At 32.9% G+C, this 15,486-nt stretch overlaps 1 protein-coding gene across 14 annotated transcripts in view; it reads right to left on the bottom strand.

Annotated features, from left to right (window-relative positions):
• The window catches only part of LOC148598305 (transmembrane and coiled-coil domains protein 1-like), a 71,129-nt gene that overhangs the window by 33,252 nt on the left and 22,391 nt on the right, over nucleotides 1-15,486 (bottom strand). For 7 of the 14 annotated variants that reach the window (XM_088562405.1, XM_088562412.1, XM_088562400.1 and 4 more), the window contains exon 3: nucleotides 574-718. Coding sequence is in view for 9 of the 14 variants with exons in the window: in XM_088562400.1 (XP_088418526.1) it covers nucleotides 574-718 (145 nt within the window). In the remaining 5 variants the exon portion in view is untranslated. Of the gene's footprint in view, nucleotides 1-573; nucleotides 719-7,082; nucleotides 7,102-7,389; nucleotides 7,516-8,519; nucleotides 8,654-9,887; nucleotides 10,103-15,486 lie in introns of those variants that run through there. The other 7 variants (XM_088562401.1, XM_088562404.1, XM_088562408.1 and 4 more) reach the window with 6 other exon arrangements.

The following is a 15,486-nucleotide window of genomic DNA, read 5'->3' as shown; positions in this document are numbered from 1 at the left end:
CCAACATGTAAGCCAAAATGTAATGTAAATTTCACTTCCAAGAATAGATAAACAGTTTTATCCAAGATATTGCTGAAAGAGAACCATTATAACTGAAAATTATAGAAAACTTAGTATATGAAATGGCTGGATATCAAATATAGAAATTTAATAAGCTCTTCTTGACAAATAAATTCATTCTATATTGGAGTAATCACTCAACCTAGGTGAAAACTTTCATAGAAAAGTCAACATATGGAGAACACTCTGCCAACAGTGAAAATTTGATAAACACAGTTATCACATACACATACCCGACATCTTCAATAGATTGTGCACTTTCAGAAAATGTTCCAGTGCCTCCAACCACCCCCACCCCTAATCACCAAGCCAATATAGCCCAGTCAACTTCACATATCTTTATATTTTTTCACAAAGCTACGTGCATCTGAAATCAACAGTGTAAATATGGAAATGCAGAATCTATCTTCAATGAAGAGTATTCAGTCTAACATAAATTGTAAACTAATTTCCTAAATACATAAATGTAACTTTATAACATGATATCTAGAACATCTATCAGTGAAATCTTACATATTATTCTGTGGCCGATTTCCGTGAAACAACTGGCCAACAAACCGTCGAGGCGATGCCTGTTTGGAGAAGACATTTGGGCTTGTCAATGTCGACACATTATTGTTCTTTACATCTACATGGTGTGGTATTTCTATAGTTAAACCTGAAAATACAGAAATTTCATATACCACTGAAATATTCACACTTTCAATCATAGGAAAACTATGTCTCCTGTACCCAGCTGTTTGAAAGATTTAATTGCTAGACAAAAGTTAGCCACTGGATAAGTGTAATACAATCTATACAAGTTATCCACTGGATAAGTCTAATACAAGCTATACAAGTTATCCACTGGATAAGTCTAGTACAAACTACACAAGTTATCCACTGGATAAGTCGAGGACAATCTATACAAGTTATCCACTTGATAAGTCTAATACAATCTATACAAGTTATCCAGTGGATAAGTCTAGTGCAATCTATATAACTTATCCAGTGGATAACTAATTATCCAATGGAAGAAGTTTTGAACAACTGGGCTTTGTAGTTCAAACACTTCTGAGGCTACAAGATGTTGTTTTACATCCTCTTGTTCAATTACAGGCTTCAGTTCACAGGTCCATGTATAGACTAAGTTAATGGCTTCGAATGGGAAAAAAGAGATCTAAACTTTTAAGAAACCAAAACAAAAATAATAAACAAAGTGCAATATCAGACAGATGAGCACCAAGCAGTGAATGAAAAGTGCCGTTATGCATACGTGATTATATACACTGTGACAAACTAGAACAGAAGTAGAATTTGAAGATGCAAATTAACAACTGTTAACCATTATAAACTCCATGATATCAAAAACGTTCAATTACACTATTGGCAATTTTTTTATAATATCTTAAAACTGCTTAACTAAAAAAACATGTCTGAATGATATAATAAATGGCTTTCCCTGTCTTCCTGTATCACAACAGGTGCAGCTATCTATCACCAATGCAAGTTGAATGGAATCAGCTGAGTAATTTGTCTCAGCTGATACTGTTCTTTGATTCTAATCTTTTTTAATCTTTGGTACAGGTCCATGTAAGAATTAAGACTGCTGGAGAAACACCACACACTTTCTCACAAAAATTTTATTGCTGGAAAAACTTGAACACAATTTTAATGATTTGACAAGGGGCATAACTCAGAAACCAGGTTTGCTTTAAAAGCAATGGAATTATTCATTCCAATGGATATAGTTAATGCATTTTAAAAAAAATCAGCAAATATCTTGAGAGTATTTAAGTTTGTACCTGACTATTAAAAGGACACATACTCAAATCATTCACAAATTATGTAATGGGGTGTGTCAAGGATTAAAAATCTATTCTGAATAAAAGATTAACCTTCAAAATACATGTCAAGAATTTCTTTTTATGAGGTTACATGTAAGCATACCATCATGACATGATAATATATATCATATATATATATATAGGGACATGTAACACAAAACACAAGAAAAGGTGGGATGTGGATGAGTGGAAGTATTGAATATTTCCTAAACTCATATTTGGTCAATGAATTAGATCACATTAAAGCAAAGTTTCAAGGGATTTGTAATTAATTGAGTTTTTTTTTTTTTTTTTTTTTGTGAAACAAGACCCTGCAGTTTAAATCACAAGGTCTGATGCATGTATGTGGGTTCATGAAAAGTACATGTAAGAGCCAATATCACTATGGGTCTACTGTCTGTAACTTGTCACTTAGAAATTACACAGTTTTCCCGATTTGAACTTCAGACTTTCCTTCTCCACAAAGCTAGCTAGCAAAGCACCTGCACATGTACATGGAAACAAGGTAAAGCATACGCTATCCCCTCTTTAAGTCTAATTCAAGTTTTCTCCTGATATATATTTATAGCTAGGTTTCTGGACCATGTGATCTTGTCTTCAAAGACTTTTAAGTTTAAACAATAAAAAATCCAGCCAAAAATTACAATATAAGGGTCACACTGTCCAGCCTTCATCCTTGAAAAGAGTCTTACACTTAACTCCATCATCCAATTGGTCTAAATTGTATATATGTTATATTTTGTTTGCTTCGAAAAACACTCTAATTGTTCCCATTGTAAATATTATGTTTGCTTTGAAGCAACAAACTCCACGAATAACAATCTCTAATGCATTTTATTCATTCTTTCAACCATTATTTTTGTCCATTACATAATAAAGTATAATGCATTTTTCTTTTCATCAATACAGCTTCAAACACAATCATTACACAGAAAATTACCTATGATGTAATCTACTGCTGTACCACAAGTCAACAATAAAAGCAATTTTCTCCATAGATACCACAAGTCAATGATAAATGCAATTTTCTCCCTAGACAAAGAAAGCTGCTTTAATAAGATTCTTAAGACAACTAAATTGCCGCTGCGCTATGCTGAGTGAAATTATAAAAATTTATAATAACTTCAACCCAAGGAAGTATTAAAAACCAATCATTCTGCATAAAATATTGAAATATGATTTTTAATTTTAATGAAGGAAGATTTTGCTCAGAAATCTATCAGATTTCAAAAACATTAAACTTTCGTCATTATTATAACAAACTGAAATAAACTTTAAGGAAGCAATCATTCCATTTATATTAGACATAAAGATCTAATTTTCTATCTCAGATTTTTCCTTTTAACATCTGTTGTGTCTTTTTTGTTATCGTTTTACATATATTGTTTTTTAATTTATACCTTATTGCTTACATGTATATTGTAGTCTTATCCACAATAAATTCTGGCCTAGTCATTGTATCACAAATTGATCATTAACCCCCACTCTCGCACAAATGAAAAAAAAAAAAAACACAACAAATATTTGATATTCACATGTGACTCAATTATGTCTGATAATTTACATGTAACCTGGTGAAGACATATCCAGGAAATCATGCAATACACCATATCCATTTTATAATATCAAATACTGAGAACCACCCAAAGCCTAGTGATACATACTGGTTCAATCAAATAGCAATAAATTTTCGTTCTTTCCTGTGACTCAGGTCTTAGCTCAGACATGTCAAATGACTCATCCGGCTGATCAACTACTGACTAATCATTAACATTGCACCTTTTATCATCAAATTATCGATAAAAAACAATAACTTCCAGATACAAGTGACAAATGAGAAGAAGTAGTGTAGCCTTAATCCATCCATTGCAACATGTTGTTAAAAAAAAACATTGTTCAGAGTACAGCATTACATAACAGTTAAACATATTCATTAATTGGTAGATTTGATTTTAACTTGCAAAATGAAATCTATATGAGAAATATTAACATTTGCGCAAAATACAAAAAGTACCAATTTGAATAATCAAGGAAACCAAGGCTATAGCGGTAATCAAAAGAATCTAATCCAGGAACAAAGACCAGACACACACAACATAGAACATAAAGTATCTAAAATCATACATACAAAGTAACAAAAGCAAATAAGGAACTTGGACTCCACTAAAAACTGAGAGCATGGACCAGGTGCACCGGTAAGGAAAGCGTCCTCTGCTTTTCTAGAAACACCTGCCGAGTCGCTAATAAAAAGTTGTCCAGGATAGAAGAAAAAGGAATGTATTGGTAATTTCAATATGCTGTATCGTTAATGTATCGTTAATTTCAGTATGCTGTACAAATGGTTCTAGGGGTCTCTCTTCAGCAGCATTAGATACAAATACACAGGAAGAACCAGATCTATATAAATAGCCAATAAGAAGTACTCATAATCTAAATAGCAAGTTAAAGTCAGCGGCAAGATCAGTTCTACATTTTACAAAATATGTATAAAATAAATCTTTAGTGTTTTAGGCACATCAAGCGGCAACAGCATATTGCAATTACTATGTAGAAATGATTATGAGATTAAATTCCATAAAAAAATATATCTGTCTAGAAAAAAACTGTAAGACGCCAGTGGAGTTGTAATTCAGCCTGTTGAACTTGTGTAAAATAACTCAGATATGCCTTTTTTTCAAGGGCTATAACTAATGGCCAAAGGGAAACTGCTTGTATGGTAAGCAAGCAAATGACAACAAAGTTAACCAAAGAATGACGCATACACGTATGTGGTCTGTTTAATCTCTAACATAGCTACAATATATATAAAAAAATTCTACTACAAAAAACCACTATCCAAAGTACATGTATCAGTTCAGATATTCAATATTATAAAAAAAATCTATCATCAAAACAGAATCAATGGATGCTTTTCATTCATCTTTCCATTCTAATTTAAAATCAATTTCAGGGGTATAATGGCCTAGAAACTTATCAATGAAACTATATGCCCCATTACTGCTGCTGACGTCATTGAAAAAAAGCCCTTTATCAACTTGTCTATAATGGACAATAATGCTTGACACTAAAACAACAGAAACTAAATAGAAAGTAGATACTTTGATAAATATTTATAGGAAAACTAACTTGAAATAGAACTATGGGATTACTTGTTTATATTGTCCTGGCTCAATTGATTTTTCCCAGTAGAAGGGCCAGATCAATGTAACCAGTACGTGTCTGAGGAAGCTGAAAGAAAATGAACGATATACCAAGAATATACCCTAAATTAGGCCAAGATTGATGAAACCGTTGAATGCTTAAAGATGTTGGAAGAAATAAAACAGTTAAGTATTTTATATAAAAGTTTCCCAGCACAATGTAAACATTTTTCAAAATCAATCTAAAATAGAACCAAAGGCTGAAATGCTTATACTATCCTAATTATTCTGATTTCTCTCAGTAGTAGGGCTAGATCAATGTAATCAGTCATTGTCTAAGAATGCTGAAAGGAAATGCACAATGATGGACAAAATACCACAAACAAAGCTAAGATCAATAAAACCATTCAGTGTTGAAAGATGTTAAAAGCAGTAGAACATTGAAAGATTTAATATAAAAGTCCTGGCACAATGTATACATTTGTCAAAATCAATCAAATATAGAACTGAATGGTTTATTTTGCTCTGATAATTCTGATCTCTCTCGGTAAAAGGACCAAGTCAATGTAACCTGTCAGAACCAGAAATTGAACAATGTAAGGAGAATAAAATTTGAAACAACTTAATCACAAAAGTAGGGCAACGTTAATGTTAACCAATCAGTGTCTAAAATGAGGATGAAAATTTTTCTTAAGTTTCGATGCAGTGAAGCAAGGAATACATAAGAGATAGGAATCCTAAATACAGAAAAGGCTAAGTCAATGTTTTGCTATGACCCCTTTACATGTATATAAAGAAATAAACAACATCCGGATCAAAATCTGATTTGAAAGGTGCAGAAATGGACATATAATACAGATTCTGTGATTAAGATCAAATCAGTTCATGATTGACTATCAAGTGTCAGCCCCTGTAAGAATCAGGCAGTAAGTGACACATAGTATAAAAAAAACCATCATTTTGACTATTTGCACCATCAGAATCAAGGAAAATACACAAGATTTTTCATATCATGCTTGACCATTGGGTTACAATTTCATTGAATTGCACTGAAAATTAACATTTCAAGGGCAGATAACTCTGTCAAAAACATATTTTTTTTAACAATCTATTGAAAAATTTTGGAACAAAGCCAGTGAAGCAGAGATCAAATAAAGATCTTATAAAAAAAACAAAAGCATCTTTGATTTAAATTATATTGTCAGATTAGTGGGGTTGTGATATGTTTTTTTCTGATTTTTTTTTTTTTTTTTTTTTGCACTTTGCCTGATTCTTACAAACACTTACACATAATTACTTATAACAAAGACAAGATGATGAGTAAACAGTCTCTTACAGGAAGACCAACTGTATCTGTGGTCAAACCATAAACCATGTTAGGTCACGACCCATGTATCAACTTTCTTGAACATGTTTGTGTTGGTAACTATGAGTGACAGCTTCCTAATGATAATTGATTAGGACCCACAAAAAAGGTTTTTTTCTGTACATATTCACCACGGGCTTGCACCTCAATTAGTATGCATATATATCTATATACAACCTATCATTATCAGAATTTTTTTCCTATATGGATTTAGATCAACTAACATTCAACAAAGTTTCATGAAAATTGGATGCAGCCTTTTACAGCTATCATGAGAATGGTGAATAATAGTAGAAGGGAGAGATGGACAAGGATATACCAAAACTGTAGGTGAATCCAAAAGGCTCCCCCTTCCTTAACGCTTGGTTGATTAAAGAGGTAATACTGGAAATCACTGGAGCCTCCCCCTCTTCTGATGTTCTGATTTTGCCACTGAAAATATATCCCATTTCAAAAGACAGGTGTATAAAACAGCCTAATACTTCATTTTAAAAAGAATTTCAAGGCCTCTTTACAGCATTGCTTATGATTTATAAAAATATCTTAGATATGTTTTTTACCTTAAGGCAAAACATGATAACAAAAATCTTACCAATTTTTTCCAGTTTCAAAGGTCATACTAAACCCATTTTACACTCACCATACAAAAACAAAGCCAAAACAACCTGAGAAAATACCTATGAAACCTACCTTTAACGAGACCCAATACCTACATATGCCCTACTTCCCACAGATTTATGTGTTATGTACCCTATAAAATCATGATGTCACACAAGGCTCATAAAGTTTAAATTCCCATCTTAATGTAAAATGCGAGTGAGCTGAATTATCAATAAAGGATTTTGCAAGATATTTTTTCAGGTGATGCAAGAAAAAACCACCTGTCACATATATCTAAATAAGTAGTATGACATTTATGACTATTGACGGATAGAACATTGGAAATCATTACACTAAGATTTTTCTTTCCCAGAGATAAAGCATACACTATACGTACCAAAATCAAAATTGATAGTCCTTTGTTTCTGATTAAATCACTAGATGAGATATTACCCTTTTTTCCACAAATATTTTTCCCTTTCACAAAAGTAACTGGTTCACCTTTGATAAGTACAATCTATGAATTATCCAAAATGCACTATTTATATGGACAACGCAATATTTCCGAACGATGATAATAATAATCCCCATTGGAAGTACATGTATGAAATCAATAGACCATTAACCTTGATGGACTCATTTTCACATTGACTTCCCAGTTACTTCTGAGAAGTGTTAGATTAAAGTGTCACCATCAGAGGTATAAAATGTCACAGAATCTACGTCACAAAAGCCCCACAGAGAGGCAACATATCAAAGACTCTAAGATGTAGTAACTTTAGAACTTTGATTTTCTCCAAGAAACTCCACATAGACAAAGAGTTAAAAGGATTTACATCTAAGAAGATAAAGACTCCATAACACAAGATCTATCCCAATTCTATATGTATTTTCATTGTCTTCTCTCAGAGTTAGAAATTGTAGCCTGCCCGCCAGCCTTAGACTGGCTTTTTTTTGGCAGGGCTGGCTAATTGTAGCAAACATTTATATAGCCATATAGTAGATATATTGAAAAATTGTATTCAGGACTGGCTAGAATTTGAGTGAGTTTCCTACCTTGCTTCTCTCTAGAAAATCCTCAAAACAACATGATCATAAATCCTCTCAAGCTACAAAAGCTAGAATACATCTTATGAGATATTTAAGGAGGCAGACCTAGGATAAGGGACATAACTCATGAATTTAGTGACATGTTTGTATCATATTCAATTTCACCAAAGGCTATCAAGCTTTCATTTGACACTGAATGAAATTAATTTAAGTTACTTTGATGCTTACATGATATTGATGTAAAATGCTGAATACAAACGTTCCGATGATTTGTAAGGGTTGTGTCCTTTACCCTAGGTCTACCTCCTTAAGAAAAAAAACCACATGCTTCCCCAAGATGCTCTTCACTTACAACCATCTTCAAAAATCCACACTTCAACATATATAAGACTGTAAAGATGTCCTCAAAGAACTCTCATGAACACAAGAAATATCACATAGGAGACTAATGTTTCAGTCATGTCAATCTATACCTACTACACAACAGGAAAAAGATCATAGAATGCACATCTATCACCATTCAATCACTTCAGCAATTGGAAATCAATGTCTCCATTACAGTTGCTGGTATAAAAAGTTAAAGCCTTAAGAATTACACCCCATTAGTGGTTTTCAACTTAATGGAGAGAATACAATTCTGTTGATTGTGTACTGTGAGCAATTAACTGTAAAATGGTTTGTATTACAATGCACTGAAATGACCTTGAGTTAGTGAAGCACATGGAATTGACTGTCACACATCACTAAGTTATCATTACACTGAAGATCTAATCATAATCTATATTTTGCCCTTTAAACATCTTTACCTAATGCATAACACATTAATTTTACTACATAAATATGTAAGAGGACTTCAGAAATATGAATGAGGATGTAATTCATGTTGACATTCTTTGTTGCTGGTTTGAGGAATTCATTTTCATCCCCCATTCTGCTAGAATCCTTTGATTATTCTTCCATACCAGGGTTACAATGACATTAAGGGCTGTCCTGCCTGGGACAACTAAAATTAGTATAAGACTAGAAAAAGTTCAATGATACCTGTCGGAAAGACCACTAAATTATTTTTGTATATTCATAGTAATTAGTAAAACAAAAATAACTTAACTTTTACTTGAACTTTTCTTCAAACTGCCCAATATGACAAAGCTCTAAAAAATAGTTAACATTATTCCCTGCACACCATCCCCTAAAATCATCAAAAGTTTCCTGTACTAGCCTTTTAACTAGTGGCTTCTCCTGAGGTAAAAAGTGGTATAAAATCTCAAGACAATAAACATCTTTTTAGATACACTATCTAGTAGAAAAAAAAAACATATTTCAAGAAAACATACAGACAATACGAATCTCCATAATCAAAAATCTTGTGATGGAGAAATAAAAAGTGATAAACTGAAAAAAACTTAGAAGTCACAGGAATGTGCCCTATGTGGCTCCCTGCCATCTTTTTCAATCACCTGACCAGAAAAATGAGCTTTCCTTTTGTCCAAGCATCAAAACTTCTGAGGTAGCTTCTTACATTATATAACCTATTAACCTATTAATTAGGGTGTCCCAATAACACCCCCCCACTCCTCCTCAATCCATCCTATTTCTTCTGAACTTAACAGAGTAATAAATTTAGAGTATTGTAAACATATTTAAATTTTGGCAGTTGCTAATTTTCATGAATTTGGTCATTTGAACATATTCACATTTCCAAAAAATGATTAGCGTTAAATAGAGCTCAAATTAATTTCACAGGTATTATTTTTTGTGTTTTTCTGTCAACCAAGGAAAATAGCAAAAATCACTACGTTTACAGTACAAACACACACACAAACATTCAAATTAGGAGGGACTTACCATCAAGTCTCATAACATCCATGCAAACTTCCGAAATTACCATCCAACTAACATTAAAAAAAAAACAACACTTTCTACATGTACGTACAGTGCAGATTTCTCTACTAAATGCCTCACAATATCATTAAATGTGATGCTGATTGTTTCAATCAAAACAATAAACCATGTTCGTCAACTAAAAATAAGCATCTTTAATCATACTAATGCTAATTCCGGAAAGTATCTCCTTTTTGACGACTAATGTGTAGGAAGTGACTAGTTTATAAATATATCTTCAGCCCTCAAGTTACAATTACTATACATCTATATGCAATCATGCATAAACAAAATATGTCAACAAATGTTTACGACCCAAGAAATTTTTGTTTTGCCAGTGACGGTATTATATAAAAAAAGCACTTTTTACATAAATTTTTGCCTTAGGTGTGTTGTTGTATTTTGTTTACACATGCACTCTAAAGGATCTACACAGTATCTGCTTGGATCTATGATAAATTGTATGATTGTCAGCCGCCTCCAGGTCACAACTTACATGAACATTAGCAAATAACTGTCAAAATTTGAAATAATTAAGAGCAAAAATTTTAATTGCCAAATTATGACATATCTACTTCAAATACATGATCTAGAAAATTAAATTATATAGATGTTTATGTTATTTGCCATCAGTAATAAAATTAATAGGCTCTCTCAGAAAAAAATGGTAGCTCACAAATTAAAATACAGCCCTTCTTAAGAGTATTTCACAGTGCAAAAGCAACCAAATGTATTTATCTATTTACAAAAACAAGTAACAGGCCACAATTATATCTAATGTAATAGGTGTTAGGTCAGAAAAAGATGCTTTTAGTCAAGTTAAAGCAAGTATGTATCAAACTTGCAATGTGGTCTTGGTGTCTTAACCTTTGATCTTAACTGACCATACAATGAAAAGGTTTTTCCTTATTAAGCTTTCATTGAAACTATTTATATATTTACAAAGAATGACCTAACAGATGAAATGTCAAATACTACGCATAACAAGTTTTCCGTGAGTTTTGAGGGAATATTTTGTGTCATATACTAGTGATTATCTGCATCAAGCTCTGAACAGCGTCGGACGTTCAAAGATCACTCTAGACGCTGCAGCCAACCCTCTCAGAAAATGCAAGAATCTTGCAAAAACGGGAAAAAAGTGACTGATTATATGGGAGTCATCCGATTGTCAAATGACATATGATTTGAACAACACACGAGAATTTTCTGCACAATCTAGAAACCAATACATAAAGACAACCTCAATTGCTATGCATATAAAAACAAACATTTCATAAGACAACAGCAAGGAACATATCTTACAACTGTGAAGACAATTTATTATCTACTTTTTCAAACATCCTGTCTGCATTTCTAGTTAACTGGTGATCAATCATGGATTAATCACAGCTAATAAATACCTAATCAATGATTAATCAGATAACAGATCATAAACAAATCAATCAGTAGCATTATTTGACTCTTTATTGCTGCATTGATATCTCAGCTGTAGGTGTGTAGGATTATTAGATTTCTGAAATGATTCATTATAGAACTAACTCCCACAAGTATTCTAAACAACAGGTCAAGGGTAAGACTAGTCCATATTAAATTACTTCATGGGCATGATCGAGGGTCCCTCACCAATTTCTGGTTCCTTCATGATTAGTATGTTTAATTGATTGATTGATTGATTGATTGATTGATTATTGTTTAACATCCTTGGCAGATATTTCATACAGGAGGAGAACAATTTACCAATCAAGCATACCCTGCTTTGTACTAGTCCTACGTGCTGAGTCAGATTTATATTGTGGTAGCTCACAGAAGCAACAATCTGCAGGCAGACATGTCACCCTACTCAGACACATTATTTTGACTCTGACCTTATGATAGCTCACAGAAGCAACATTCTGCAGGCAGACATGTCACCCTACTCAGAGACATTATTTTGACCTTGTGCAAACCAGATGTTATTCTATCCAATTAAACACTGCACACTTGGCAGAGCAGCCAGTGACTACCAATTTTAAAGTCTTTGGTGTGACTCAGCCTTGGATCAAACCCACAACCTCCAGCACTCAAGGCATGCACCCTACACTGACTGCATAGAGGTAGTCTATGTTTGATAGGTTCTTACAGAAGTATCTACTGAAGATCTGAGAATTCATACATGAGTGTTGAGTAATTCTGTCTTGTGAATGAGAGAAGCCCTGCAGTCATGAATTTATCCCTTAAGAAAAGAAATCTATGAGTTTCACTAAGTAACTATTTTTTTCTCTAAAACACTGCATTCTATAGGCAATCTACCTTTAGTCAGAAAGAATACCTCCAACATTTCCCACAACCTGTCATTGTGATGTTACATCCGAAAGTCACAAAATCCATGTAACCATGGCAATACCTTTGTTTTGATTGAATAGTACAATGAATAAGATGAGAGCATGTGACCATGTCGTATATAGGCCATCTTAACATAGAAATGTCCATTAACAAATAAAAAGAATTCCAGAAAATGGCAGGAATGATGGAAATTTTTGGGCAGGAGCACTTCAGACATAAAGCCACAGAATCACTGGTTCAAAAAATAGACAAAGACTCTATAATTCATTTACTCCTGAAAACACAAATCAATACACAGTTCAACTGACCACAGAGATTTCTGTCTAAGGGCTTTAATAATGGAGTAATTAGTGGCTGGATTACATACCGAAAGGAATAACTTCAAGGTCGCGACTAAAGAATTACTTCAAGGTTATCTATGAAAACAGGGATATTGATTGGTTTGCAAAGAGCATATATAGCTCTACCATGGACCTGGGTACAGCAGGTTTGATTTGCTTATCCCCAGTAGACCCAGTCCCCCAAAATTTACTATTGATCCAAATTTCTACCATTAAAAGCATTCAAAATAAAAGACTAAATTTGTATTCAGTTAACTACTTCTCAGGATATATCATTGTGATGTACAGTAATCAGAATTTTCTATTTAGTATTATTATCAAACTTAATATAGTGTTGACATTGTTAAGCAATATATTTTTATCATCATAAGTGTATGCATATCAAAGAATTTTACAAAGTTTTCTTTGATAAGCTCTATAGACAACCACACCTTATGCTTGTGGACTCCCAGGGTCATGTGACCTGACATGCAAGACCTATTGAATGACTTATAAAAAGAAATGCAAAAAACACAAAATCAACATAAAACTGCATACTAAGGCCAAAAAAAAAAATATGTCTGTTTCAGGTTTCCCGACCGACCCTAATACATTTTTTCTCCAAAATTGACAAAATCGTTAATTTCCGCCAATTTCCCGTATAATACGGATCATTTCGGGTAAACTTAAATATGATGCTATTTTACAAATATAGGCTCAACTTTAGTCGAGAAAAAATAAAATAAAAAAAAAATGAAAATGCCGACCGACCTACCCTATGTTTGGGAGGAATGTAACCCTAAACAGACATTTTTTTTTTTTGGCCTAATAAAGACCTTACTGTACTAAGAAGTATGAAAATCGTGATAACTAAATCAACAAGTAGTTATGCCAATAATTCAGATACAATTTTCTATTCTGATGCCAAGAAGTATAGTAAAAGATGAATGGATTACCTCATAGCCAGCTGCAATAATTGCATTTTCATTCATACACTGAATAAAACATATTACACAACATTTAAAGTACGCATTCTTGACATTGTACCAATGCTGCATTTTTGAAACATTTTCAAAAAGGGTTAGTAAGTCAAATGTTTTGTTGTAGAAGTCAATAGAGATAACAGTGTCGGTCAACCAGGGGTCCAGATTTACTTTAAAGAACTGTTTCAAGTTTCAAATCAAAGGTCCACTTGAGTAAAATCTAAAATCTTCAATACCTATAGCAGGAGATTCAAAACTTTACTCAAAATTCCGAGCTTTAAATTTGGAAATCTATACTTAATTTCGGAAATAGTTTGGTAAGTGAGGACTCAGGAATTTTTTTGTTCTTAAAAAGTTCTGAAAGTATGGACTTAGAAATTTTTTTCATGATTTATTGACTCACACAAAACACTGACCATGGGGTTAAAATATCATTTTTGATATCTCAACAAAAAAACTGTATGATAAATAGCCTCAGACCACTGTGAATTTGAACTCCTGTAAGTTAAAAAAAAAAAAGCAGTATCCTTTGCTTAAGTACACTTAAATCTTGTAAAACCCGTAAGTTTTATTGTCTCCCTTTAATAATCTTCAGAGTTTGACACAAACAGTGGTCCAGTAGTCCTATGTTACCTAATTTGAGAAAAGACTACCTTGGAATTTTCATTTGTAGTCCTTTGGGCCTTCTAAATCAATTCTTAAAATTGTGTTAGTCCTATTAAAGGACAGGACCACAAAAACAGTTCTGAGGAATACCTAATTTATCTATCAAAAAGTCCTGAGGGCTACCAAGGGAGAAAGTTGGTGTCAAACCATGATCTTCTGTCACTTATATCTACACATGATGCCTAACCTTCCTATAAAATTTCATTAAAATCCATTGAGCAGTTTAGGAGCAGTTGCACAAGTTTAACAGATTAATCATAATTTCATAAAAAAAAAATTTTAAAAAAATGAAAGTACATAAGAACTTGTAAACCCAAAATGTGCTCTAGTGCCATTTTTCTATCATTCCCCTCCTCCTTTAATTTCCTAGGTTGTCAGTGACTGAATATCAAGTGTTAAAATGAGATATATACCCTAAAATGAACTTTATCTATTAGGCTAATTTACATCAACTTGAAAGCTAGCTATAGAGACACACTACCCCATTTAGATTATTATCACTTCTCAGTGTATGATCCTTAACACATTTTTAACACAATATTGTATATAGGCCATCTTAACATGGAAATGTCCATTAACAAATAAAAAGAATTCCAAAAAATGGCAGGAATGATGGAAATTTTTGGGCAGGAGCACTTCAGACATAAAGCCACAGAATCACTGGTTCAAAAAATTGACAAAGACTCTATAATTCATTTACTCCTGAAAACACAAATCAATACACAGTTCAACTGACCACAGAGATTTCTGTCTAAGGGCTTTAATAATGGAGTAATTAATTTTTAACACAATGTTGTGTTTCATACTTGCTGTAAGTGAACCAGATTATTTCTTAAGTATAATGGGGTACTTGACATATACAAGTAGAAGGAGTTGTAGTGTGTGATACTAGCTATAGCAAACTAGCTAAAGGCAAGTAAAAACTGCATTTTGCTAACTAGTGCTAATCATTGAGCACTTTCCAAGAGGGCAAGTGATAGTGTCTATACTATTAAGAACAGAGCATCAGCAATGTCCTTTGTATATAGATGCTCTTACACATGAATGGCTCAAAATAGTTCAGTGGGAAGTGACGTATTCTGGAAATGATACGTGCAGTTAGGAAGTGATTGTTTGAACTTTTAACGCAATTTAGAGCAAGTGTTCTAGGAAGTCTCTCATATTCTCATTAGTCAAGACATTTGCGAAATAATATCATAGAAGAGCAAAGTGAAATGTTACATGTACCGGTATTTGAGTACAAAAAGCTCTGTCCCTCATAGGCAAAGATTT

This window comes from Perna viridis, chromosome 14, assembly GCF_037379345.1.
Source record: "Perna viridis isolate PV_CMFRI_1.1 ecotype Kerala chromosome 14, ASM3737934v1, whole genome shotgun sequence".
Classification (NCBI taxonomy): domain Eukaryota; kingdom Metazoa; phylum Mollusca; class Bivalvia; order Mytilida; family Mytilidae; genus Perna; species Perna viridis.
Note: the sequence above shows the minus strand (reverse complement) of the source record. Positions and strands in the feature narration are given on the sequence as shown.